At 39.3% G+C, this 27443-nt stretch overlaps 1 protein-coding gene across 1 annotated transcript; it reads left to right on the forward strand.

Moving 5' to 3' along the window:
* Window positions 1–15231: 15231 nt before the first annotated feature.
* On the forward strand, window positions 15232–24523 carry HEY2 (hes related family bHLH transcription factor with YRPW motif 2). The gene is made up of 5 exons (XM_054568922.1): window positions 15232–15393; window positions 17342–17420; window positions 17546–17629; window positions 20124–20205; window positions 22579–24523. The coding sequence occupies exons 1-5, from the start codon at window positions 15311–15313 to the stop codon at window positions 23262–23264; spliced, it is 1014 nt and encodes a 337-aa protein (XP_054424897.1). The 5' UTR covers window positions 15232–15310; the 3' UTR covers window positions 23265–24523.
* Window positions 24524–27443: the final 2920 nt, after the last annotated feature.

A 27443-nucleotide genomic window follows, 5' to 3' on the forward strand; every position in this document is an offset into this window, starting at 1 on the left:
TGGTTTCAGATGAAGCTCAGTCAGGGACCTGGCTACGTTTTTCTACAGTTTCCTTGATTTTGCCCTTCTCCATAATGTCATCTTCAGACTTTCTTCATGATTCCAAAACAAGATTCTTGGGAAGATGGGTTTCGTGTGTTCTCACCCACATCTCTCAATCTGCTGCCTGACTGAACTTCCCCTGCACCAATCCCAGTGGTTTGGGATGACCACACATGCATCCATGACCCTAGAGCGAGCAGAAGGGGAATGTCTCATTGGTTTGGTTTAAACTAATTCAGGATCCACCCTTTCACTGGAGTCAAGTTCAAACCCACCCCAACTAATGGCTACTACACAATGAGGAGGGGTATCGCTCCTCAAAGGAAAATCGAAGCGCTGCAATTAGAGAGAAAAGGCGTAACCGATATTGGGAAGACAATGTTCACGAAGGGTTGTTCCCATTAACTGTCACAGCAGCTCTTACGTTTTCTCAGCAAGTGTTGACTCTACAATTTTTGCCAATTAAAAAAAAAAGAATCTTTCCATCCTAAATTATATTTTTAAAATGCAGAAATATCAATGGGTTTTTCAGGGAAAAAAAAAATCAAGGAATTGAATTAGCAAGGATTTCAAACAAGGGAAATGGTTTATGGCAGTGGTTTGGATTCACTTAGCAAATATTAACTGAGTAACTTTACATGTACCAGATGTTGTTCTGGGTTTAGACACCAAGCATCTCTTTAATATTTTCCTACATTAATTCTACATTGCAAAAATTTTACCTAGCAAACTACAAAAATACTAACTTGTTTTCCTATTTTAAAAAGCAATCAAAGACACAAAAATTATAAGAAATTCCAATGGTAAAAAATGATCAGTGCTGAAACTTTGGAGACAGCTGACAGTTTTATTAGTTTATTCCATATCGTTGTGCTATAAATAAATAGATATGTTATTTCTTATGCCTAAAAAGCATTATTTCAGATTTAAATAAATAATACATATGTGATTTCTTTTAAGATTTTATAAATAATGACTTTTTTATCTCAAAATTAGTCATTACTACTGCTGTGAACCACTAGTGATGCAAAGACCCCACATTAGGAGCAACGACAAAAAGTGTAGATGCTAAATATATGTATAAGTCATATAAATCCTATATACTATTGCTATTAACTTTAAAGCTCAATTCTTCACTAAATCATTCTCTAGCAGGAAAATATACTCTGATGAGGGTCTCACAAGTGACTTATTTACCTATAGGAGGAGTAAGATCGAGGCATCTGACTCAATCTAAGTCTGTATCATATGACATGAGCAACTAAACCGCAAACCTCAGGGTGCCACTGGGTAAGCAGTAGGCAGTTAACCTTAAGAATTAGTATCTTTAGTATTCAAGTAGCTCATAGCACTCACAAATTTCTCTCTAACAAAGAGTAGCCTGTATTTTATACATTAGTGAAAAACCCAGCAGAAATATACGCAGGACCAGCCAACCACACAGCTGACTTCATATCAGCAATGAATGCAGACTAAGCACCCACTTCCCACTTTCCGTATTTCCATCCTGCCCCCACACAGCCAACCTCTGTTTAGATTACCATTTTTACTAAACACTTCACCTCCCACAAAGCAATAGTGTGTAAGATTTATATAATTAATGTTTGTAAGGGGCCATTAGAGCCTTGTCTGAAAGATGTCTTTTGAAGAGGAAAGAATTGTTGATACTATGATGTCCTGGATTTCTTATACTTATCAAGACTGCTTCTATGAGGAAAAGCTACAGAAATGATAGATGAGACCACTTTTATTCAGCACAGTTACAGGTGGCAAAACACTGCTGTAGGACTCAGGCAAGAATATGTCCCCAGCGACATCAACTGTATAAACATGTATCCTGTCAATCACTAAGAATGCAGGTACAATACTTTGTAGACCAAGGATAATGTTAATTCCATCCTGCTTACAGTGTGCTTTGTACTGAAAAAGTTCAAGGCACTATGCAAGAACCATAATTTAGCAAAGCTTGAAATGAAAGTTGCACATAGGAAAATTGAGGCATTTTTAAAAATTAAGACATCTTTATTTGGCCATTAGTCAAGAAGATTTGACATTCAGTGCTACAAATGCTCCCCGCCCCCTGTACAGACTACTTGTGTTGTTATTTAGGAAAGGGAGGAAAAGGAAATTGACCTTCATTAAGTAATACAATGGACTACATATCGCTAGGAGGTTTCATATTATTTATCTTATTTGTTCTAAAACAACTCAGTGAGGTGTATTTTACAGTTGATACAACTAAGACTTAGAGGAATGATTAAAATGGCTGAGAGAACATAGGCTATTGACTGAACCAGGATCTTAAGCCAGGTCTGCATGATTCCAAAGCTATTGCTCTTTCCACTACATATGTAACAGTAGAAGAATGAACACCACCAATCTAATGGTTTCTTTCTGCTAAGAGCTTGTCCTTACTGTTGCGAACAGAAGAAACATAACTTTTTCCAATAAATTATTGTTGTAACACCCATAAAGCTGTCGTATACCATGCCAGCCTTCATTTCTCTATTCCATCCATAAACTGTGGGCTGGAATACACAGTTTAGAATTTGATTATTTACAGGAAGTCTCTATTTTAAAATAGTACCTGATTTACAACTACCCACTGCCAATCAGACCACCTCCAACACTTCCATAATCACTGGAAATTCAAAAAAAAAAAGTGGTGGGGGGGGGATTAATGGATTCATCAGGGAAAACAGAAGTATCTGGCAAACTAGAATGACTTAAGATGATAGTTTGTATAAGCAGGCAGACTCAAGAAGCTGGCCCTCATCTCAAAAATACGCTACTGTCCTATAGGCCAGAGATTTTCAACCAATGTGCAGTACGAATTTTTAAAACATGAAATATCTGAGTATTTAGTCAGGGGCACTGACCTCTTTTTCCTTAGGTTGTCAAATAAAAAAATGACAACAGTCAACACCATAACTGTCCAGTGTTAATGAATCAAAATTATACCTTTCTTTTGTCAGATCAACAAAAAATATGTTTTTTGGTGTGCCACTGAATTTTAGTTATTTTTTTGTGTGTGTGCCATGAAATGAAAAAAGGTTGAAAATCGCTGCTACAGATTAAAATTTTTAAAGACACTTTGTTATACTATTGAAATTTGAAAAAAATTAAGCAAATAATTTAAGTTCATGAACTTCCTTTTCCTAAAATACACATTTTATTAATACTAAGAGGGCTAAGAAGCATCTAACATTCACAACTTAGACACAATTCAGATTGTTTTTTCCAATACCTCTGTGAGCTCAATTACACTAAGGATCCGTCATTTTTATTAGGATAATGAAGATAGAAGTAGATAATATCGAAGCTTGGGGCAACTTGAGGGAAGGAAGAGTTCAAGGATCAGGGTACAATGTTGGGCCTGGGCCAGTATGAAGGCCCTCCGTACTAGTAACCTGAGAAGAACTGATTAACAGAAGGAAGGAGAGGAAGAAAGAGACGGAGAGGATATTAAGAGGATTTGGAAAAATTACTTGACAAAATGATCTAAAGTTCTTCCAGAAGTATAAATACAAGAGTCACCCCCAAGAGATGAATGGACACAAAAAATGTGATATTACATGCAATGAACTATTTTCAGCCATCACAAGGAATGAAGTTCTGATACATGTTACAATATGGATGAACCTTGAAAACATTATGCTAAGTGAAATAAGCTAGACATAAAAGGACAAATGTATGATTCCACATATATGAAATACCTAAAATAGGCAATTTCATTGAAAGAGGAAGTAGATTAAAGATTATCAGGGGCTGGAAGGAGGGGGTCCCGGGAAGTTATTGTTTAATAGGTAGAAAAGATTCTGTTTGTGGTAATGAGAAATCTAGAAAGATATAGTGACAATCGCCACACAATATTGTAAATATAATTAATGCCGATTAATTGTACAATTAAAAGTGGTTAAAGTGGCAGATTTTGTTATACGTAGTACGAGGTCTGTCCAGAAAGTATCCAACCACTCACCCACTTCGTGATGGGTGATTTACTAGCACACCTGTCCACACCGTACTGAGTGGTCAGCAGTTTTTGACCATAACCAGCGTGACCCTGTGCCCCACCCTCCCTAATCACTCAGTCTTGCCCCAGTGACCTTTTCTTATTTCCTCAGATGAAAAAAGTCCTCAAAGAGAAACGTTTGCCAATTTGGGAGAAGTGAAACAAAAAAAATGACAAAAGCACTAAAAGGCATCAAAATTGTCAAGTTCAAAACTGTTTTTAGCAGTGGAAAAAATGTCTCAATAGTATATTGCATCACATAGAGAGTACTTTTAAGGTAACTGAAGTTTAAACATGTTAGAATAAATACACAATTTTTTATAAATAAATTCTGGAGCTTTTTGGGGTCCCCCCTAGTATATTTATAATGCATGAAATAAACATTAACAGCCTTGATTTATAATTAGCACTATTTAAATTCAATAATAAAATGACAATACCTCAAGAGAAAAATTGATATAGTCACAAAAAATTATAGTCAATAAGTCTATGAAAAAATGCTACTACCATCATTAGTAATCAAAAAATTAAAACTAGTCCTGAGTGGTGTGGTTCAGTTGGTTGTCATCCCCCTGAGCAAGTGGTCGCCAGTTCGATTCCTGGTCAGGGCACATGCCTGAGTTGTAGGCTCAGTCCCCAGCTGGAGCGTGTGCAAGAGGCAACCGATCAATGTTTCTGTCACTCACTGATATTTTTCTCCCTCTCTTTCTCCCTCCCTTACCCTCTCTCTGAAAAATAAATAAGTAAAATCTAAAAAAAAAACCCCTAAAACTAAAAGATATTATTTCACCCATAAGGTGGGCAACTATCAATCTATCTAACATTGTTGATTTTTCAGGGAAACGAGTATTCTCACACATTGACAGCACATATATAAATTGGTATAACTGTTATGAAAGGTAATTTGGTAGGAAATATCAAAAGTGTTTATAATATGAATACCAAAAGTGTTTTTAATACTGATTCTATTTCTAATAATGTAGACTAAAAGTAATTAAAAACATGCACACATTTTTTACATACATTGTTGTTTATTCCATCCTTGTTCAAAATAGAAAAAATGTAAATATTTAAATGCTCAAAGGAACAGTTAAATAAAATTTTTTTACTAATTTTTCTGCAATGAACGTATATTGCTTCTATAACATAAGCAATAAAAGACAGTTTTAATTTTAATAAAGAAACAAAAAAGTAACAGGGAAGTTGGTCTCCTGTTCTCAGGACCCCTAATTGATTAATCAGCTACAATCTCTCTCTTTCCATGTGTCAAGAAAAAGCATTTAATACCATCATTCTATTTGATCCTTACCCTTTTATTAGGTATCATTATCCCCATGGATGAGGCACTGGGTTCAGAGCAAGGAGTGAAAGGCCATGCCCCTAATGACAGAGCTGAAATTGTTGTCCCCTCCTACCTCCACCCCCTAACTCCCACTCCCACCAACCCTGGCGTATGATGCCAAACTACATGTTCTTTACCACAAACTTGTCTGGGGCCTCTTGTGGAGTAATTAGGCTTTTTGAACGTAAATTAAAAAAAAAAAAAACTAAACACCACATATAACACAGTTTTGGCAACACAATTTTTCCTTAAACTTTTGGGCCCTGAAAAGGAAGATACCTACTAAGAAGGGCTTTTGGTGGCTAACTGGGACCATATTTTTTTTAAAAAAAGAGCCTAGCAGCCATTTCTACACAGGGGCCTCTCATGCAAACCGCACTTCACAGAGAAGCCTGCTGAACTGCTTGCCTATGCATTCAACTGCCTGCCTGCACAGTGTTCCTGCCATCTGAGCCAGTGTTCCTTATAAAGGAGTTCCTGGAATCCTACTTCAACCAATAGAACTGAGGCTTTCCCCATCTAATTGGAGCTGCACAACTATAACCTCAACATCTTCACCAACCAGTTAGAGCAACTCCATTCTGACCAATCAGGAAAGTGCCTTTTGGACCAATCAAAATGCAAGGATTTGGAGTCCTTGTTTGCATGAGGACAGACCAGTCGGGGACTGGGCAGCTGGGGGAATGCCGGAACTTTCATCTGTATCAGCCAGCTGCCCTCTGGCTTTAATAGTGCACTTTCCCTTTCCACCAGACTGCAGATTGTTTCCCTGGACGGGCATGGCCCCAGGGCTGCCTCACAGCTGAGCTATTTTCACAACTGTACTGTATCACAGTTGAGCAATTTTTCACTGAACACTTTCCATCTTCACTGCACCCCAAATTGGGGATTCCTGTTGGCATTGAATTGGCACCAATAACCATTGGTTGACAAACTGACATTGCTTCTATCTGTTTAAACTGTGTCTGTGTCACACACAGGATAATGGTTAAAAGCACTGGCCCAGAATTAAATTTCCTGGGTCAAACCTGACTACTTGTTTAAATCATAAAACCTTGGCATTGATTTAACTTCCCTGGGTCTGACTCCTCACCAGGAAAATAAAGATTTGTCCTACCTCAAGAAGTTCCAGTAAAGACTAAATAAACTAATCCACATAGTGTTTTGTTAGCTAAGTGTCTGACATAGCGAGCACTTTGATAAATCATTTAAGTATTCCAATCATTAAAGTATATTCTGGACAATAAATTTCCCAAGGGCAAAAATCGCATGTTACATAACCATTAAATTCCCTAAAGAATTCACTTGATGACTGATCAACGGATTGAAGCTGGACATAAAGTAATACCTGATGGGAAATCTAGGCACTGCATGTTTTCTGCTCTGATTCAACAAGAGCCCTAAACTGCTTAACCTTTTTTCACTAATAGGAACCTTGTTTTATTCTTGCCAGCCATGCAGTGACTAAAAGAAAATCACTATTTTAAGGCTGTCTTGCATTTCCTTATTAATCATTACTGTTCTTTACTGATTATATATTCAATATTTAAATGCAAGTTATTTTCAACAAGACCTTTCATGTAACTTTACCAGTCTAAAAATTGTTAAATAACAGCTGTATTGAAACACCCTTGAATATTTACCTATGGCAGCCTATAGAAAAGTAACCATAACCTATTTCTCTCTTTTAGAAAGAAAGTAGCAGGAAAGAATCATGGCTCAATCTTTCATTGAAAGTATTTAATCTGGATAAATCTGAGATAGCTAGCAGTGTTCATATACTGTGCGTTACTTTGAAGTCAATGAAGCTGAAAATCTCACTTTAGAAAGTTCTTTTAATCCTTGACTGTATAACAGTGTGATTTTAATTATAATGTGGCCAATTTTAAAACAAATCTGTAAATATTGATGTGCAAGTCCTGGCATAATTCTGTGAATACACTACAAAACCGGCAGTGAACATGTACTTTTGTCTAAATCAGGTCACACTCAATAAATCCAAGGAACCCAATTAAAAGCTGTAAGTTTCCCAAGGGCTGAGTCAACAGTCTTGCCTGACAATCCTCTTCTAGTGGTTAAATGACTTGCATTGAGAAACAAAGAATACCAAAAATTGAATTTATTTTTTTTAAAAAACTGTCCTGGAATTCTTCTACCATAAGGTTTTCAATTCAAATTAGTGATGATAACAAAAACAAGGAAGAAACTTGACTGGATCAATCTAATGAATTATAGTTCTGAATATGTCACTTCTCTTAAAAACATCCAGTGACTCCCAAATGGCTTCAAGAGGACACCCAGCTTGGCACAGGGCCCTACCATGCTTTGGCTACAAACTAATTCCTCCCCCAAGACAACTCCTCCCTGCTCCCCCCTCCCCTTTTCCCCCAGATCCTTCACTACAGCTAAGAATCGCCAGTCTTTCCCTAAGAATCACCTGCACACTTCAGCCTCCTTGTGTCTTTACAAACGCAGATCCCTTGCCAAGGCAACATTTTTAAGATTGTAGCCACTCAAGGCTTTGCTCAAATGCCATTTTTCCCTTTAATACTGTGATTGCACCAAGGGGAGTAGACACCTCCCCTTCTCACAATGTTTATCAGCAATACAAAGACATCAAAATAAACATAACATCTAAATAAAAATGGTATGCTCATCTAAAAGGAAATAGAAAAGAAGTATCTTTGGACCATGCCACCCTTCCAATTGGGTTGCTGTCTCTTATACTATGCAAAAATGTTGGAGCTGCTGCTGAAGAGATCTCCCTTTAAAAATGAATCGTCTCTCTCTTTGTGCCCATAGCATGCAGTTTTCCTTTTACTTTGGCCTTGAATATATCCAATCTTGTGTAACAGCTGCTTGTGTTTAGACTCCTGTATTTCACCCTGCTATTTCCTGAGAGCAGGACTTGCTGTGTATTAAGCAGGTATCACCACACTGCTTAAAAGGGAACATTACTCAAAATAGGTGTACAATACTTTGGTGGCCTAGAAATGACAACAGACAAATTAAAAGAGGCACCATCTGAAAAATTAGGCCATGATTACTTTCACCTACACACACTAAGCGTTCTGTCAGTGATCTGTCTATAATCTCCCTGGTTTCATTTTTAAATCATTTCCCCGCAGAGTGCTGTTTTAGTTCTTACCGTGATGTTCCTAACATATCAGTTTCAAACTACATTTTTTTAATGAAAGTAAAGTGTTTCATTCTTACAAGTATGGCCATTCTTCTCTCAGTTTACACTCAGAATACAATTATGACTAGCATTTTTCAGTTTTAAATTTTGCTCAAATCTGTTATCTCAACTGAACTTATGCTCACAAATATATAACTTACCAATATTTCATGGGTTCATGTAAAAAGAACATAATTTTTCATGTGTTCCACCTGAACGCCAGAAGCAGTCTTCCAACTCTTTAACATAGCCTTATTCCCATTGCACCAAGACGTTCAAAATACTAAAGTCTGCTTTTCTATGGGACAATATTTTTTAAATTGCATTAAAAACTGATTTTAAAATGTATATATAATGGACAAAAGATAAGGTATTTTAGTATCTAAAATAAAATAAACTGACACACAGGTGACTCCAATTTTCAAAAATAGAGAAAATATACACAAAATATAAATTTTGCAAATTCACCTTACAAATGGTGGTTTAGTTACAAAACTCAGCATATTTCTCCCTGGCATGAGTTACTGGCCTGTACCATATATTACTATAGACTTTTACATATTAACAATCAGATCATGTCAATTTAAAACCTTTAATTATTTTGTGCTTTTTATATCTATCCATATGTAGATATTTCTATTTGTAGATAGGGTATACACAAGTACCCATATGCAGCATTTACATTGTTTTTTATTTTCTATTTGCTGTGAGTTTTGATTCATGATTCAATCGTGCCCTAGGATTCTCAAAAGTGCTATGGAAATGTACAGTGCACCTTTCTTCCATATTCAAGGCACAATACACAGCCTTCTCTGTGCTGCAGCTGAGCTTGGTTATTCTCTGCTAAGCACCATGACATTTTGTTTCCAAAGGGATTGTATTGTCCTGATGAATATTACAATTCCTCAAAGAACCATTATTTTTTTTAAGTATTCATTTCCCAGAAATGGAACAAACTATTACTTCAGACCCAATTTATCTCTAAAAAATTTTAGTCCAATATTCCCGATACATTATTATATTATTAAATTATTATGAAGACTAAAACCAGAAAAAACAAATTTCTGTGTTGTGCCTTTGAACCAACAGACCAAAAACACTAAACTCTTATCTGCTAGAAACAAAACAGCCATGTCTAAGAAAAAGAAACTTGCTATTTTTCTCTGTTTCTCATAAAGTACGAACCTCAATAGGTTTGCAAAGCATGAAGGTCCAACAGTATTCTGTACTTTTTCCAGAGAAAATCTATTATTGGAAACTTATTCCTAATCTGCGAGGGGTCTTTAGAAAGGTATCAATTTAAAGATAAATTGATAAAGGTATAAATGTGCACACATCTAATAAATTGTTCTAATGAAAGTGTTAAGAAAATAGAGATGTTCATTTGCATTCTAGTGGAAAATACTTTGTCTTGACATTTCAGAAACCTGCAGAACCACTCTCTTTCACTTTCATAAAGTAGTACCAGTCAACTAGCTCCAGTAATCATTAATTTTTTTTTTCTTGAAACTCAAAGCATACCTTTTTTAGTGAGAATCCATGTTTTTGTAGCTCTGTGGATTACTGTCCTATTAATGTCAATTAATTAATCTTGAGACTTTAGTAGATGGCTTATTTAACTGTCAGGAGATAAACTGTTGTCTTCATTTCTGCTTAATATAAATGTTATTATTTATGTTATAATTAATATACATACTTGGAGAATTTTAGACAATGAAAATAATTGTTTAAATAAAATAAAAATTTTAACGTCTGTGAACAAGACAGTTCTTTCAAAATTCAGCAACTGGATAAAACTTCTCTTTTTTGAAAAGCAATGTGCTTCATCTTTTCTGATAATAAGAATTAGAAAACTCAATAACAGTGTTTCTCTTTCTCACTTGTCTGCCAGGAAGCTCAGGGCTGAAATAAGGGTTCATCCATAATAAATGCTTTCCTGCTCATGTTTAAGCATATCCTCTCCATTTTCACATGTTTTTTTCAGTTCATGGTTGTTTAATTTTATTATCCCAATGTATCTAAATTCTATATATATGGAAAGAAACAGTGATTTCATTAATTTCAACAAGAAATTCATTCCAAACCATGTATTGTGCATCCACTATGTGTCATTCCATTCTAGAAGGATGTAGTTATTTTTAAAAGATTATTTTTATGAAAAAAGTGATTATATCTAACTGTATCCTTAAGAGAGGGGAAAAGTTGTCAATCAAACCAACTTTAAAATAGAATTTTTTTTTTAATCCTTAAAAGGAAAACCTGCCAACAACAATTTAACCCTCACAAAGAGGAAGTTAAAATAGTGTTGGACTGTTGCTTATAGGAAAACTGGTTACTTTATTATACAATCTTCTCAAGTTCCTGCAATAAAACCAGACTTCATCCTTGGGCATATGCTAAGCACTAATACCACCACTCACAAAAATAAAAGCTTTTAAATAAATTGCCCCTTAATAACAGAAATCAATTTAAACATTCTAACTTCCAAGAAAGGGGCTTTGCATCTTAGATTTCCTATCTTAGAGCTCGTGATGTAACAAATAATTAGCACCTATTGGAGCAAGCCAAAAAATACGATGCATTTTGTGTGGCTGGCCAGGCAAAAATAATTACCTAGTGAAGCAGTTTTATAGATGACTTCAAGGTTGATGGGCCTAAATTTGCCCTTGCTTTCAGTTTTGTTTTGCTTTACTGGCTTGAAAATAGGTGTCACACAGTGGCCCTATGTTGACCTGCCTGATGCCAGCTTAATGTTGAGAAAGATATTGAAATTTACAAGGATTTTGCCCCTGGCCTCCACTCTCAGGGTGCAATATTCTCATACTCGCTTGAAAGCATTCCCAGCTCACAATAGCCTAGTCGTTAGGGAAGGCAACCCAACAAGCTGCCTACAGATACATGGTGTGTGTCACCTGCCCCAGCAATGAAAAATAGACTACCCCTGCTCAGGACCATCTTGTCCTCACTTTGTAAGAGAAACTGCAACAATTATAACATTTCAGATAGGGCAAAATATTGGACTTAATTTGAAGTCTGTGCATTTAGCCTTCTTAGACTAATCAAGTTCTTAAAATAACAGAGCTGCCTATATTTCACTGAGAAACTACATTAAACATTTTTTAAGTAGTGTCATGCCTTAGGGAATTTCTATGGGAACCCAAACACTGAAGTGACCAGAAACTTTTTAAGTAATTGTAAGCAGCATCTCAAAGGATTCAGAGAAGCCACAAATGAAGTGTGACAACTGATCTTGAAGAAAAAAATCAGATCAAGAAGAATTTTTCTTAAAAATCCCATGTTCGTTCCCAAAATGCTGCAAGGGGAATTTTAGAACTGCAGTAATCACGACATTAATTTGTGCAACATAACTCAAATTTGTGGGACAAGGTAAGCCTAGGTCACAGTCGCCAAATTTATAGATAAGGTGCACAAACTGCAACTTTATAGTACTAAAGGCTGGGGAAAGAGTTGGGGAGAAGGATTAGGACCACTGAGAGTCAGATGTTTCCAGGTCTCTTGCATTCAACATCTCACTCTCACATCTTTTGAGTTAAATCACATAAGCACTAAACGCCGGGGAAATGGCCAAATTCGGGAAAACGGCCGGTTCTCTCTTCCTCCATTCCCTTTAGATCCGTAATGCCGAGCTTTCTTTCCTAATGGCATCTCGTTTGTAGGAAAGTCCCTCGTATCTTTCGGTCTAATTATCTATTTGTACAAATCTTTGAAAAGGAAAGAACTGGGTTTGCTCTGGATGCGGACATCTTTTCTTCTGCGCGGGCTCTTAGGAAGCCTTCAACCAACTTTCGCGGAACAGGACGTCGCTGGAGGGCGATGAGGCTTGAAATCCCGCGGTTTCCCATCTCCTCTATTCTTTCTCTCCGCATACACCGCCCCTACACCTCCCTCCCTCAGCCCCCCACAGTCCACGACCGTTATTAGGAATGCTGGGGCGTGTTAAAGAGTTTCCTCCCTCTGACCCGAGACGCACTTTCTGTGGAAGACACCAGACTAGGCGCCTAACTAGGGAGTAAGAGGCCTAATTGATAAATCTCGTGCTGCCCAATCGCGGTTAAGTATTTTGCAGATAAGTGAGCATATTAATCTTTTCATGGTGTTCAAAACGCGGAATTTTTTTTTTTTTTTACCCTATGCGTTCGTTTGCTTAACAGACTCACATACCGCTTACCGTGTATCAGGCACTGTTCTAACCGCTTGTAGAATATGATCCTCTTTGCTTGTAAAATATATTTAAGCGACATGAAATCCACGTGTGGTTTTCGAACGTCCCCCACTATATTTTTCTTTATAACACGGTACAGCGGTTAACAAAAAAAAATGGGAAAACTAAACCCAGTTGCAAGCAAACCTTTTCCCTATTCGCAATATTTCGCAATTATTGCAATCAAACACACCAGAATAGTAAAAAAAGAACTCAAAAAAAAATTTTTTTTTTCTTTCCAACGACGATCTCAGGTTTTTACCCTGGCATTTGGAACCGCCTGCTAATTTGCTTGGGTAGTGAACGTTAATTGCACCTGCAGGCATTCGCTTTCAGAAAAACGTTACAGCCCTTGCTGAAAGTTGTTGAGTTCGCGCCAGGCAGGCTGCGGCGCTCTCCCCTGTGGCCTGTGCGAACTGGCCATAGGCGCATCCTCCGACGAGTTGGGGCGGCCGACCCCCTAGCGCCCGACTCTTAACCCGCTGGGCGGCGGGGACAGGGAACCAGGTGGCGTCGTGGGAGGTCGGAACATGTGGGATGCGCGCTCGGGACGCCGGTGCTGCAGCCTGGGACCCGCCCCGAGGCCGAGAGCAGAGCTGGGGGTGGGGGTAGAAGGGTGGGGGTCACCGCCCCCGGAGGCCCCATTGTCCTGAGCTGACCCAGTCCAGCCCCGGCAGGCCTCGCCCGGCCCCCGCCGACTGTGTGCTTTGCTCGGGGTTAAGTTTCAGAAGTCAGGATGGAGCGTTTCGGGTTTCTGTTCACACGGCTATTGCAGGCACGGCGGTGGGGACCGTACAAAAAAGAAGAGGGCGTGTGGGGAAGAGGTTTTGTGTTTTAATGAGGGCTTAACACGCCGGCTGCAAATCCTTCCCGCTCTCCCCCTGCCCAACCCCCGCCGGGCAGGGTCTCTCAAGTCGCATCCTTTCCTCTTCTCCCAGTCCCGCGCGGGTCTCGTGTGGGGTGGGAATAGACTGTCGAAGGGACGCTCTTAACAGATCTCCAGAGAAATATGAATCGGTCCGTGGTGAAGGGTGGTGGAAACTGATAGATGTCCCTTTCTCGGGGGCTTTTCTCCACCGAGCACGGAGCTGTCACGGCGCAACGAGTGGAGTCTCCGGCTGGAACCCTATCAACCCGCCACTCGCCTCCCGCCTCCCGCCTCCCGGTACGGCGGCGCCCGGGCGGACAAGCCGACCCCGGCTGCCCTCGCGGAGGCACATCGGTTCAAAAATACCGCAGAGCATGGAAAGCATGAAAACATGTTTTGAACGCACATCTAGAGTTTTTACAACTTTCAGTGTCCGATGCACTGAAAACGGGACACGACTTCGAGCTTTAGAAAACAAATTCAATTTCCAGAGAGATTATTCACGTCCGGGATTCTAATTAAAATTACTGCTACGACTGCACACATCAGGAGGAGTGAAGAATTAAAATTATCTGGATAATCCAAGCCCGAAAAACTAAACTTGAAAAACTACTAAAATTGTGTCCTGAAATACCCGCATTATTGCTCTACTCCTGCCTGCCGCCACAGTAGACACAACTCCAGGCACCGTCTACTCAGTGGGATCCACTATCCACAGCCCCAGTGGCCAAATGGCAATAAGTGACTTAGAGTAAATCGAAAATCGTGTGGGGGCCAACCTCAGACCCTCCGATCGCCAGCGGTTAGGTACCTGGTAGGGGAAACTCACGTGCTTATCTGCTGGCAGGCCAGAGGCCGCGTAATTAGCCTCGGGAGTTGCAGGGGAGAAAAGTAACTCTGATTTAAGGTTTTCAAAAACCCCAGAGGGCAAATGTGACCGCCGGGGTCAGCCAGTCAGCAGTTTTGGTCCCGCCAGGCCAGCCGAGTGGGGCGGCTTGGTTAAGCCACGGCGCCTCCCGACGTCACACACGCTCGCTCACACTCAGCCACGCGCTTGGGGTTATTCTTTAAACTCAGGACTGAAACTTTACCGGCAGACGGCGGGGTGAGAAAAGGGGGCCAAAGCCCGAGATCCAAGCGCCCGCCCCGCGCCGGCCCGCCCTCGCTGTGCCGGCGCCCACGTCTGCGCGTTTCCCTAGCTAGAGATAGCAACCTGGCGCTCACGCTCGCCACGGCCTCTCCCCTCCCGCGCGCAGCTCCCGGGGCCCAGGTGTGAGGCTGTGTTCCCACGCTTCAGCCTGAGCCTCGCCGCGGGCAAGGGCGGGTGCGGCCCCGCCTCTTTGCCCCAGCCAATTGCGGGCCACGTCGACCCCGAGGAGGCGGTACCCGCCGGGGTGGCGGGGGCCGCACGAGGGAGGTGTGAGGGGGGCCCCGCCCGTTGGGGGGGCGTGGCCGGCGCCGGCTCTTGCAGCAGTGCTGGGCTGCGGCGTGGGAAAGAGCCCGGAGGAGCAGACCGCGCCGCCGCCGGAGCTGCGCCTGCCCGGGCCCCGGGAGGGAGGGAGGGAGGAGGCAGACAGGGAGGTCGCTGCGCCACGCTCGGCGTTCGTCGCTCCGGCCGGGCTGCGCCCCGCGCCGTCTTCACCGCGATGAAGCGCCCTTGCGAGGAGACGACCTCCGAGAGCGACATGGACGAGACCATTGACGTGGGGAGCGAGAACAATTACTCGGGGTGAGCGCGGGCTCCGCGAGAGCTGCCCGGAGCCCGAGGCGTCGGGGAGCTTTGTGTAGGAGCCGCTCCATGGAAATCTCTAGGCGCTTTTCTGCGGCGTCCTAAAGGAGCGGGGAAAAGTTTTGCTCGAGAAACTGAGTGATGGGCGCTCAGGAGCGTGCGTTGGGTGGGGCGAGGGATGTTGGTTTTCAGTCTAGGGGTGGGGCGCAGAGGACAGGGGACGCGACTGAAAGGGCAGGAGTTGGCGAGGAAGGGTGCCTGGCTGTCAGCGTGGGGCCCGCGGACAAACACGTCCCGGCGACTGTCGACGCCCCGCCACTGAAACTGTTGGGGGCGCTTTCGAAATGAGCCAAGTGAAAAGAAAGAATAATTTTTATTTTTAAAGAGACTAAAAAGATAGCTTGCTTTCTGGAGAAGTTAAAGCAATTTGCGATGTCACGTCTATCTAGGCTGAGCTTTCCAGGTTGACGCTGTGAGTTGGATGACAGGAGGGTGAGTGACAGATCGTTTCGGACATCATCTCTTTGACTACTCGTTCTTAAGTCTGGAAGAGATCGTGGTCTTGATCACAGAAGCCAGACCTCCACTTTCCAGTGACAGAGGGAGATTACCCAGGCATTTTAGTGCCAAGGCGGGTCAAATGATAATTGCTTCTAATGGGCATCCCCAGAAGCACCTTAATTATTTATCTACAGCTGTCACTCAAAGAGAAAAATTCTTCCTACCTTTGGAAAACTTTTAATACTGTTTTTTTTTTCAGTGCTGTTATTCTAATACATACAAACCAAAGTCTGAAATCAGCAAGAACAAAGATATTTATTTACATGAAGCATTGTTTGCAAAGTATCTTATTAAAATATTGTGCCATCTTAAAATATCAGATCAGAAAAACAGAAAATGTCATGTGAAAGGCGAAACCAGTTGGAAAAGGGTGGGAATGAGAAAGACAGTTATTTCAGAAATAAGATCCAGAAGTGAGAAGATGAAGTAATAAGAACCTGGTGTGTGCAACATTTCTAAAATGAAAGAGAACAAATAATAGCAACCCAGAGAATCTGAGAACATAAAGAAGCAGAGAATCTATGAGTTAGAAAGAGTAGCAGATACGAACTAGAAAGGATGTCAAAAATTCTAAGTAACAAAATAAGATTTGATTGAACATTCAATATAAAATATCTTTTCATGGGGAAACTCAAAATGAGTTGCAGCTCCCAAAGGTTTAAGCTTAGATTGAAGGCACAAAGATATTCACCTACCATGTTTCATTTTCAAAATAAAACATTTGCCTAGTAGGTGACCTAATTTTAATTTTCCTACCAGTGGCATATTTAATTTGGGGCATTCTTTTGGAAGATTAGTATACAAAACATTAAATTTGTCATTTTTTCCTTGCAAAATAAGACTATTTGAAATAGGTAGCTTCTGTTTATTTTAAAGGTTGCATCTAGAAACAACAGTTGGACATGTGATGACTATGTATCTGTTTGATAGTGGTACTAAGCATGGCCTTTATTTTAAAATAGCTTTGCTTTGTTCAGTATGTCTTGACCGGAAAGAGGAGGAGGATGCTATTAGAGATTAGTCGACTTTTAAGAAACATTTATGAGTGGAAGAAGGAAGTACTGATATCTAATTTCTCACCCTGACTGCTCATAATTGTTTCACTGGGAGACTTAATAAAAAAGTTTAGGGATGTTTTTGCCAATGGATTTGGCATCTAAAATACTCATTAAAACTTGAGGGGAAAAAAAAAGGCATAATCTTACCTGAAAAAAGATATACAGGCTGAAAGCAAAGTTATGTGGAGAGTAAAGCAAGAATTAAGAATAAAATAACACAGACCTGAACTGTGCAGTCACTCTCAGTATTTAATGGGTGCCATCAAGTCCTCAGAAGAAACAATGGTTATGTTAATGCAGCACCTGACATAACTCTTTCTATTTCATAGGCAAAGTTCTAGCTCTGTGATTAGATCGAATTCTCCAACAACAACATCTCAGATAATGGCAAGAAAGAAAAGGAGAGGGGTATGTGATTTTTTTTCTTTTTATTTCATGCAATCCAACCTAACGTGTAAGAGGTATGTTTTTCCATTATGAGTAATTTTATCAGTTGTGTATTCATAAATTTTTGTTTTGCTTTCTTGGGATAGATAATAGAGAAAAGGCGTCGAGATCGGATAAATAACAGTTTATCTGAGTTGAGACGACTGGTGCCAACTGCTTTTGAAAAACAAGTAAGCTACCCTCACCCCTGACCACACCAACCAAAAAGCTCAAAAAAATCTGATTCTCTCATCTGGGAATGTGGGTTCCTGTTAAAGCTCATTAAAATAATGGTGTATGTGCCCTGATCTGGCACATAGCAGTGATTTCAATAAAATGCTTTGTTGTGGCAAAACTATTAAAAACATAATCCATGGTGAAGTTGAAAAACATTTCCATTCTTGAGCCTATTTTCCCTTTAAGGATAACAGTGTTCGTGCTTTCTCTGTTCTTTCTATGAAGACCAGTAGTGGTTTTGTTTAAAACCAAGATGTATGTAGTATTCTTCAAATAAAAAAAGATACGTGAAATTTCATTTTTGTTTGTTTTTAAAAAGTCAGCTTATTTTATAAATAACTACAGCCCAATAAGTAACATCTCTAGCTCTATTTCCTTAATAATAATCCTAATAAAATTTATAGACCAACCCACATGGTTTCATTTCTGGGTTAACAGAATGATGTTCGATTTGGAGCATCTTTTTTGGAAGTTTGGTTAAAATCAAACTAGCCATATACATTGTTCAAAATTCAAGTAAGTATTTCTTTACTAAGGGGGAAAAAAAGATTTTGCACACTTAAAAAAGAATAGGAAGCCAAATATGTAAATCTTTCTTTGTCGTTCTGTAGAAGTTATTTCTCCTCCTGCCACCATGGCTAATGGCACAGATTTCTAAGAGTATCTTTCAAAGAATGAGGTATACCCTTGTTGAAAATACTTCCAATTTAATTTAAATAGAGTATAAGACAGCAGTTGCTTCGTTACTTCATTTTGTTGTTTATTTCATGAGCCACAAACATCATAAAGCCCCCGGAAATTATCCAGGAACTACAATTTTGTTACTAGTCGTCTTCACTGAAACTACTGTATATCTTCATGGAAAAATTGAACACTGACAGAAGTACAAGATGTAATATGCTATTGATTATACAGTTTTAAGAGAAACACAGGCACGCATTCTATATGCTGAAACTGTCTTTGATTAAGTAAATGTAATACGGAAATTATAGTTTTGATTAGTAGCACTTTCAATGATTGTAAGCTGAAAATGAAAATATCAGTATTCAGTGGTATTTTTACTCTGAGTACTGAAATGTCTACAGTTATAAGGAGCCATTAAGCTTGGTGTGTATTTTTTTGTATGTTAGGTTTTTTTTTGTTGGTTGTTTTTGTTTTTTGGTTTCTTTGCTTAAATGTCAACTTAAAACCTTAAAAGCAAACCTCAAACCTCAGTTGTTTGATAATTAGTTACCATAAACACAGATTTTCCCTTTTGCAGAGCTTGGCTACCAAGCCTTAGTGAGCTGGCCCTGTCACAGTGTGATTTGGAAGAGTGTTCTTTCAAACAATTTAAATAACTGGCATCGTGCTGATAATTTTCACAAGTAAAGCATAAACTTCAGTTTCCTTTTCAGGAAAACATATTGATTTAATTATTTAGCTCTTTCAGGAAATTAAAAGCCACCCACAGCACCCTGAGACAGTTTGAGGAGACCCATTTTTCAATTGGTTTCTAGAGGTTGCCTAATTTTTAAAACGAAGAACATGAAAATACATTTCCAAGATAATTTTATAAGAGGACAAAATGGTAATGTAAAAAAATTGGAAAAAAAGCTTTTAAAGGGTTTAAATACCCTTACACATTGCTGATACTTACTATATAAGTAGTAAATTATGCTTTCTTATTTATTATCTTGGAATTTGCAGTGACACCTGCTGGTAATTATTGGGAAAAATATTAAAAATCTTCCCTTCTTTATTTTTGGTTCTGCTTACCCGTCATCTAGTATGAATTACTTTAAAGGCTTATTAAAATTTTTTATTTTAAAAAATATACTTTCAACAACAACTTAAGATCGTATTTTCTTAGCCTCCAGAGATGTATTCAAGTGACCTAGACTTCAGCATTATATAGGACTATTGGATGTTCTAAATATAATTGCTAAAAAAAAAATTAGGCAGGCTATTAACCAAGGTACTGATTGGATGCAAAATTTTAGATTTCTGCAATTTTTCATAATTTTTGTTGAGTGATACTGGGAGTGTAGTTATTCTTATGATAAAAAAATATATTTATTAGGTCTTTTAGTCCTTAAACGTTGAAATGGCCCTGGCCAGGTAGCCCAGTTAGCTTAGAGCATTGCCTTGATATGCCAAGGTTACAGGTTCAATCACCACTCAGTGCACATACAAGAAGCAACAACTAATGCATGCTTAAATGGGCTCAACATCAAATGGCTATTCCTCTCTCTCAATAAAAAAATTTACAAGTTAAAATGGCAAATATCTGTCATTAAGTGTGACATAGTAATTAGTGTTTTCATTTAAAGTTTGGAAAGAATTGATTGTCCTGTGAAAAAATTAAAGTTTGAATTTTCTAGTTACAAGGAAAATTGAAAATCCAGTGTAAAATGTTCCTAATTAGTTTTGCTAGGGCTCATAAGACTTTATTATTTGTTTATGCAGGGATCTGCAAAGTTAGAAAAAGCTGAAATACTACAAATGACAGTGGATCATTTGAAGATGCTTCAGGCAACCGGGGGTAAAGGTAAGTCGGTGACTTCATTTTTCCCCCCTTTCCACCTTCCTTTTTTTCATTTTCCCCCCCTAAGATTGTAAGGAAGTCATAGTTGAACAGTTCTTTAACAAGCTAAGATAGGAGGTCCCAGATTAAAGCCGTGAAAATCAATGCTAATGGCAGGATTGAACTCGTGGGAAAGAACTTCTGGGACAAAAGAAGCACTTGACCCTGGGCTTGTGTTTGCTTTCATAATACTGTGGGAGTAAAGCTTCATTCACAGCTGCCTGGTCAGAGATTTGTTTGGGACTTCAGAAGCGCACGCTGGAATCTGTACAGAAAGACAAAACAAACACACAAACATCCAAACATAAACAGGAGGTTAGAAGCAATCTTTTTCTCTTTTTCTTCTTTCCCTCCCCACAAATTCCCCATGAAGCTCGAGCTAGAACTCAGTATAATGCGGCTATTCCAAAGGAAGTGACTCTAGAATGTTTTTCATTGTTTTGTTCAGGTTTTGGTTGGTCTTGGATTCAGATCAGACAGAGCATTTGAAGTGCAGGTAGTGAATCTCTACTGGAAACTGTTAATGGAGCAGTCATTCCTGCCAAGAGCAAACAGTAGCAGGTGCCCTCAGCCCAGCGCCCTGGAGAAATGTCCTCTGTATTCCATAGTGAGTTTGGGAAGAATTGTCCAGGGGACAGGGATGGACCTTTACCTCATGCTAAAATTAGACTTGAGGTTGCAAAAGCTGTAATATTCATTCAGATTTCATCATCCTATTTCTCAATTGCACTGGATTCACTCTTATATCTTTTTCATCCTTCAAACAAGCCTTTGCTATTCATCTTAGCCAAGGGTGTTATTTAGTGCATTTGACAACTCAGTAAGAACGGGTACCACAAGGGACTAAGTGCTGCTGCACGTACACTCTGGAGGCTGCTGTGCTTACTATCAGCCACTTTGCTCTGCAGTGCCATAGGTCGCCCTAGATCATGGCAGGACTAGGGCACTGGAGGAAAGTAGCTGTTTACCAGTTGGTATGGAAGTAGTTCAGTGTTTTAACTCTACTATGGCCATACTGCTGAGAACCTGTGGAACACAGCCCTGACCACCTCTAAATCCAAGACCAAGCAAAATCTGAAAAAAACAAGGAAAGTAATTCTCAAGTCACTTCCTTTGGAATAGCTGCATTATACTGAGCCCTAGCTCTGATTTAATGGGGATTTGGGAAAAGAGAAAGAAGAAAAAGAGAAAAAGATTGCCTCTGACCACCTGTTTATATTTGGATATTTGTGTGTCAGGGCTGATCATTGTGCAGGGAAGCCCACATGGTGTGACTTAGGCTTGGTTATGCTTTCTCAAGGGAGCATCCTGAATGATGGCATTTTTGAAAATTTCTACTCATTAAAATTTAACCCAAAGTTTAGGATGCAAACATTCTTACATAAGGAAGAAAGGAACTGAATGAAATCTTAAAAACCAAGAATCCAGCCCCACTTGGCCACTGCCTCCCCTGTGAGCAGAGGCAGGCGTGCGCCAGTGCTCTGAGCTCTCAGGCCCCTCCAGCCCGGCGATTCCGTCTCTGTACCTGCGGCCTCAGGGCACTAGGGCCCTGACTGAGTGAGTGATGGTGCAAGGGAAGTTGTTTGATTATTCTGCCTCCCTTGGCATTGTTAACCACAAGACTAAGAATTCTTATCGAGGTTTCAAATATTTGGCAGGCAGTATACTTCTAAAAAGGAATATTGTTCTTATGACTTATTATAAAAACTAAGTTCCATCTTGGTTGCTATTCTTGGCTACCTGAAAAGTCCTAAAATTCATCCCAGAATAGTTTATGAACACACATTTCCAAGCAAGCACATATAAGTGGCTTGACTGCCAGGTCGTTAAACAGGTCATCAAGCAGGATAATGTGTGGGCCTTGAAGAAGGGGGGCTGGCAGTGTGAGTTCACATCTTTCAAGACTCACAAATGCTGTAAGGGCCCTTTCATCTCCAAGTCATGTGACAGACAGACAGACTGGAAACTCGTTACCGTGAAAAAGTTGACTAGGGAATTTCACTATCACACAATACAAAGGAGAGACTCTATAAGTATTTCCCCTGTAAGTATTTGAAACATCTATTTGGTTGCAAGAACAACTGTAGTATATAGCATTGCTAGAGTTGTCACACCTGTGCATTGCAAAGTACACTTTCTTAACTTCCGCAAAAATTACAACCATAAATACTTGGCAGTGTTTTCAGAAAGGGTTGTCATTCTGCTTATACTTTCTGAAGGACAGAGTGTAGTATAGTTGGTGGGGCTCTTAGTAACTGGGTAATTTCCTTCTCCCCCACCCACCGCCCACTTCCCCCCCCATCCCCCCCATCCCACTTTGCTCAAACCCCCTTGTAGGCTACTTTGATGCCCATGCTCTGGCCATGGACTTCATGAGCATTGGATTCCGAGAGTGCTTAACGGAAGTGGCGAGGTATCTGAGCTCGGTGGAAGGTCTGGACTCCTCGGATCCACTGCGGGTGCGACTCGTCTCTCATCTCAGCACCTGTGCCTCGCAGCGGGAGGCAGCAGCAATGACGTCGTCCCTGGCCCACCACCATCACCCGCTACACCCGCACCACTGGGCTGCGGCCTTCCACCATCTACCCGCAGCCCTGCTCCAACCCAGCGGACTCCACGCCTCGGAGTCAACGCCTTGTCGCCTCTCCACAACCTCAGAAGTGCCTTCTGCCCATGGCTCCGCTCTCCTCACGGCCACCTTTGCCCACGCAGATTCTGCCCTTCGGATGCCGTCAACGGGCAGTGTTGCCCCGTGTGTGCCACCCCTCTCCACCTCTCTCTTGTCCCTCTCGGCCACTGTCCACGCGGCCGCTGCAGCAGCCACCGCGGCGGCGCACAGCTTCCCTCTGTCCTTCGCAGGGGCCTTCCCCATGCTCCCCCCAAATGCAGCCGCAGCAGTGGCAGCCGCCACAGCGATCAGCCCACCCTTATCGGTATCAGCCACATCCAGTCCTCAGCAGACAAGCAGTGGAACAAACAGTAAACCTTACCGACCCTGGGGGACCGAAGTGGGCGCTTTTTAGGTTTTCACCGAACTTCCTGCAATAGTAACTGAATGTCCTGATCATTTCAGAGTCAGCTTAAAACCTCTGCACCCCGAAGGTAGCCATACAGATAGACGTCTACAGATCCACAAAGTAACAATAAAGCTATTTGGACACAAACCTCACAAATGGAAATGTGGTATTACCTTTTGTTTTGTTTTGTTTTGTTTAAGGCAGCTTGGTAACTGACATCAACAACTTTTGAAAACTTCACACTTGTTTCCATTTAGAATTTTCCTGGAAAATATGTGGACCTTACCATCCAGCAGTGCATCGGTATATCTGAATTGGAGAAGAAAAATGCCCTAACTGAATTCTCTTGAAACTAGATGGAAAAAAATATATATATTTGTATTTTCTAAGTGCCTGAGCTAGTGAAGTTTTTTCCTAAACATATAACATTGCACAAGTAAAGAGCGTAGAATTTAAGTTAAGAAAGGAAAGGGACATAAGGCTTGCGTTAAGCTGCAGACAGAATGCCAGAGAAGAGTACCATGTTGGAACCAACAGGTTTTTATTGGCCAAAAGAATTGCTGAAAATAATTTTCAAGTTGAAGGCCTAGTTTTATTTTAGTTTGCTTTCTTTGTACAGATTTGCCAAGTGGCAACATTCAGCAATGAATTGGAATAAGCAATTATTCCCTCAGTGCTCAGATTAACAAGCATTCTGCTCTGCCTGCAAACCCCTAGGCACCTTTTTCTTTCATGGCTCAAAATATGGTGCTTCTTTATATAAACCATGCATTTATAGAGTGCACCTAGGAGCACTTGCCTACTGTGTGCCCACCAGAGGCTGATTAATGCCAACTTGAAAACGCCAGTTCATAAAAGCTTAGATTAATTTATTGTTTCATTTGGACTATTATCACATTCTCTTCATTTTTTCCTGATAACATGTACTATCTATTTTTGTCATCCTTTTGGGAGAAGGTGTATTTCTGGAGGTGATACACAGGAAGATAGATACCATTAGGAAGAGAAAAGCCACGATTTTTAAATGCTCTTGGTCAAGTTTAAGATTGCATTTGATCCCCAGTCAAGGTGAATGTATGCAATGGGATGTACATAAATTAGTTTTGTCCATGCCTAGACTAGTGCTGCATAATGGTGTTTTGGTTTTGTTTTGTCTATTTTGTTTAATGACAAAATAATCTCTTAATACATTGAAATTGAGCACGTGAGATTTTATGTTTGAAAGATAAAGACACAGCATGTATTATTATGCACTTCATTTCTCTGCTGTGTGGAGAAAGCAATAAAAAAGAATGTTAAACATTATGTAAAATTATACTTTAAAATATTTGTTTTAAAATTATTGTACCTAGGGTTGGTTTGTTGTTTTTGTTTATTTGTTGGGGTTTTTTTTTTGCATTACTTTGTAACCTTTTTCTATGCAAAAGTACGTATCACTAATTAAATGGAGTCCTCTTTGACTTTTTATGCGGATGAGTTGCTTTGCAGAATGGAAAGTTGATAGATTTCAAGCAAAACCTTTCACTGAAGAGTTAAGCCATGGCCTTTTTCTCGTTCAAAGTCATTTGATATAATTCACAGCTTGCTTGAAAATAGCATTTATCTGCACTTGTCAATCAATTGAGCATTGGTGGATATTATGTTATTTGAAGGCAGGAAGTGATCAGTTTTCTTTGCCTTTTATTCTTTACCATGGTTCTTGAAAAAGTGCAAATACAAGAACTCTAAATAATAGTATACTGAGCATAGGATAATAAGATAAAATGTGTCATATATTTTGTAACTCAAAAACATTTGTATGGTGTTTGTAAAAATCACATGCATACATGATAGGCATATAGACGCCTCCTGATGATGAATCCTCTATATCTACCTCAATGAAAATTTCTTTTGATGCTGTAGAAATTATGCAGATATTTCTCATTTAATAAAGCCAGAAAGAGACTATTTCAGAGTTCCCGAAGCTGTTGGGCCAAACATGAAAAAAAAAAGAATGTTTTTATTATGCATTTCACTTACGCTCAAAGCTAAAGACGAAGTGGGAGGCTTCATACATTATTTCAGTTTTAAAAAATCTAATTTCTTCTGCCTGGAAGTGGGTAAAAAAAACTATCAAAAACAGATCACCTTGTTCTTTCTGTCTATAAGCTCTGTGGTTATTAAATTTTCTGCTAGCTCTGATGGAATTAGGTAGCAAATAAAATGGATTTAGTATTTGAAGTTTGCTTTTTAATCATGATTTTGTGAACTGGCATAGAAGTAATTTTTATTTAGGATCTAATAGTTGATTCTATGCCTATTGTAATATCAGCATTTAAATAACTCCTCTTTTGGAATATAAATTGTTATAGAGATCAGGATTTTTTTTTAAATTTGGATTAAATACGTTATGATAAATGCCCTTCCTCCTTTCTTCCCTTTCTCTTACTCTTTGTTTTTTTCATATATTTTTTCTTCCCAGTTGCATATGTGTTATTTTTTCAGCTTAATTGATTCAAATATTTGCAAACCAACTTGCCACCTAATCGCTAAGTGTTATTGGTATCCCTAAAGAAAATCCTTGTTAGTAATTTCATTGCTTATTGTTCTAAATCAGTGTTTCACATCAGCAGCTTTTAACATCAAATTCATGGACCAAATGTTTTTGGTTTTTTGTTTAGGTTTTTTTTTATAAATTTTATTTACAGAGAGATGGGAGGGAGAAAGAGAAGGAGAGAACATCAATGTGTGGTTTCCTCGGGGTTTCAGGGACCTGACCTGTAACCCAGGCATGTGCCCTGACTAGGAATAGAACCAGTGACCCTTTGGCTCATAGGCCGGCACTCAATCCACTGAGCCACACCAGCCAGGGCTAATCAGATGTTTTTTGTTTTTTTTTTAAGTGGTATTCCTTCTTTAGGGATGGGGACTTCCATGTTTGCTAACAAAATAGACAAAAAAAATTGTTTTCATAGTTCATGACAGAAAGAACATTTTGGACTTCATTTATCAGTGACTTTTATTTGTGTAAAAGTTGGTCCCAAAATTAACTCACAGAAATATTGGCAGGAACAAAGGGGAAAAAACAGAACAGGGGACATTTCTAGAAATTTGGTTTTCTTCAATGTTAAAAACTGTATTTATGACTAATTAGAACAGTTTTGTATTTCACATGAGTAAGCCAGGAGATTTTTATGAAATAACTACTGTGTACCCAGCGCAGTGCTGTATACATGTCAGGTTTTGAATGGTGTGTAGTAGCACATCATAGTAACAGGTATGGCTGCTACCTTTGCTTTCACAGAGACCCTCAAGAGAAGTAGGTACCCTGAGAGTGAGGAAAGAGGTTTCTAGAAACTGATCAGGGAGGCTTTTTCTCTCCTTGGAATCTTGCTGTTACAAATATTATATTTCCTATCATATTTGAGAACTATCTGGGACTTTTAAAGTAATGTTGAAACATAGTAAAGTCCAGCTATTAACTGAAGTGATGGCTATTTTACCCACATGTACATATGCATCAAAAATCTTAAGCCTTTGGATTATCTTCCTTATATTTTAAACTTGTTTCTTTTACCAATAATTAAGAAAAAGTAAGAGAAATAACTTTAGGTAACATCAACACAAAGCAAGATGATTTCAGAATATCCTATTTTCATAAGTCAAAGATTCCATCACTTGCAAGATACATTATTGGTTTAAGGTCAGTTTTTACACAAAAGAACCACCACAGCCTAACTTTATACATTGGTCATAAGATATCCCAGTTTCCAGAGTAAAAAAAAAAAAGAAAAAAATGCATTTGGATTTGAGACAGTACTATCACATAATATTGTACTTGAATGCGATTTTAAAAATCCACAGCTATAGATATACATAGATTATAATGTTGCTGATTTAGGTCACTTTAAAAATATCTCATCAGGACAGGGTCTTAATCAAATAAAAGAATCTGGAATGACTTAGTAAGCTTAATGATCTAAAGATAGATATTCTATTTTTTAAGCTTTTCATGTTTTTATTGCACAATGGGACTAATCCTACTTCTACATTTTACTGAAGAATGGAATTTGACTTCCTTTATAATTCTTTTAATATCTAAGCAATAACTGATTGTAAATGCCACAGCAACTACAACAAAGAATTACAGAAAATGTGACATCCTACTGTGGCTCATACTCTTTGGGAGGATAAGTCTTGGAACTC

The sequence above is a fragment of the Pteronotus mesoamericanus genome, unplaced genomic scaffold (assembly GCF_021234165.1).
Source record: "Pteronotus mesoamericanus isolate MK-2021 breed Mesoamerican mustached bat unplaced genomic scaffold, CSHL_Meso_final contig_20, whole genome shotgun sequence".
NCBI lineage: Eukaryota > Metazoa > Chordata > Mammalia > Chiroptera > Mormoopidae > Pteronotus > Pteronotus mesoamericanus.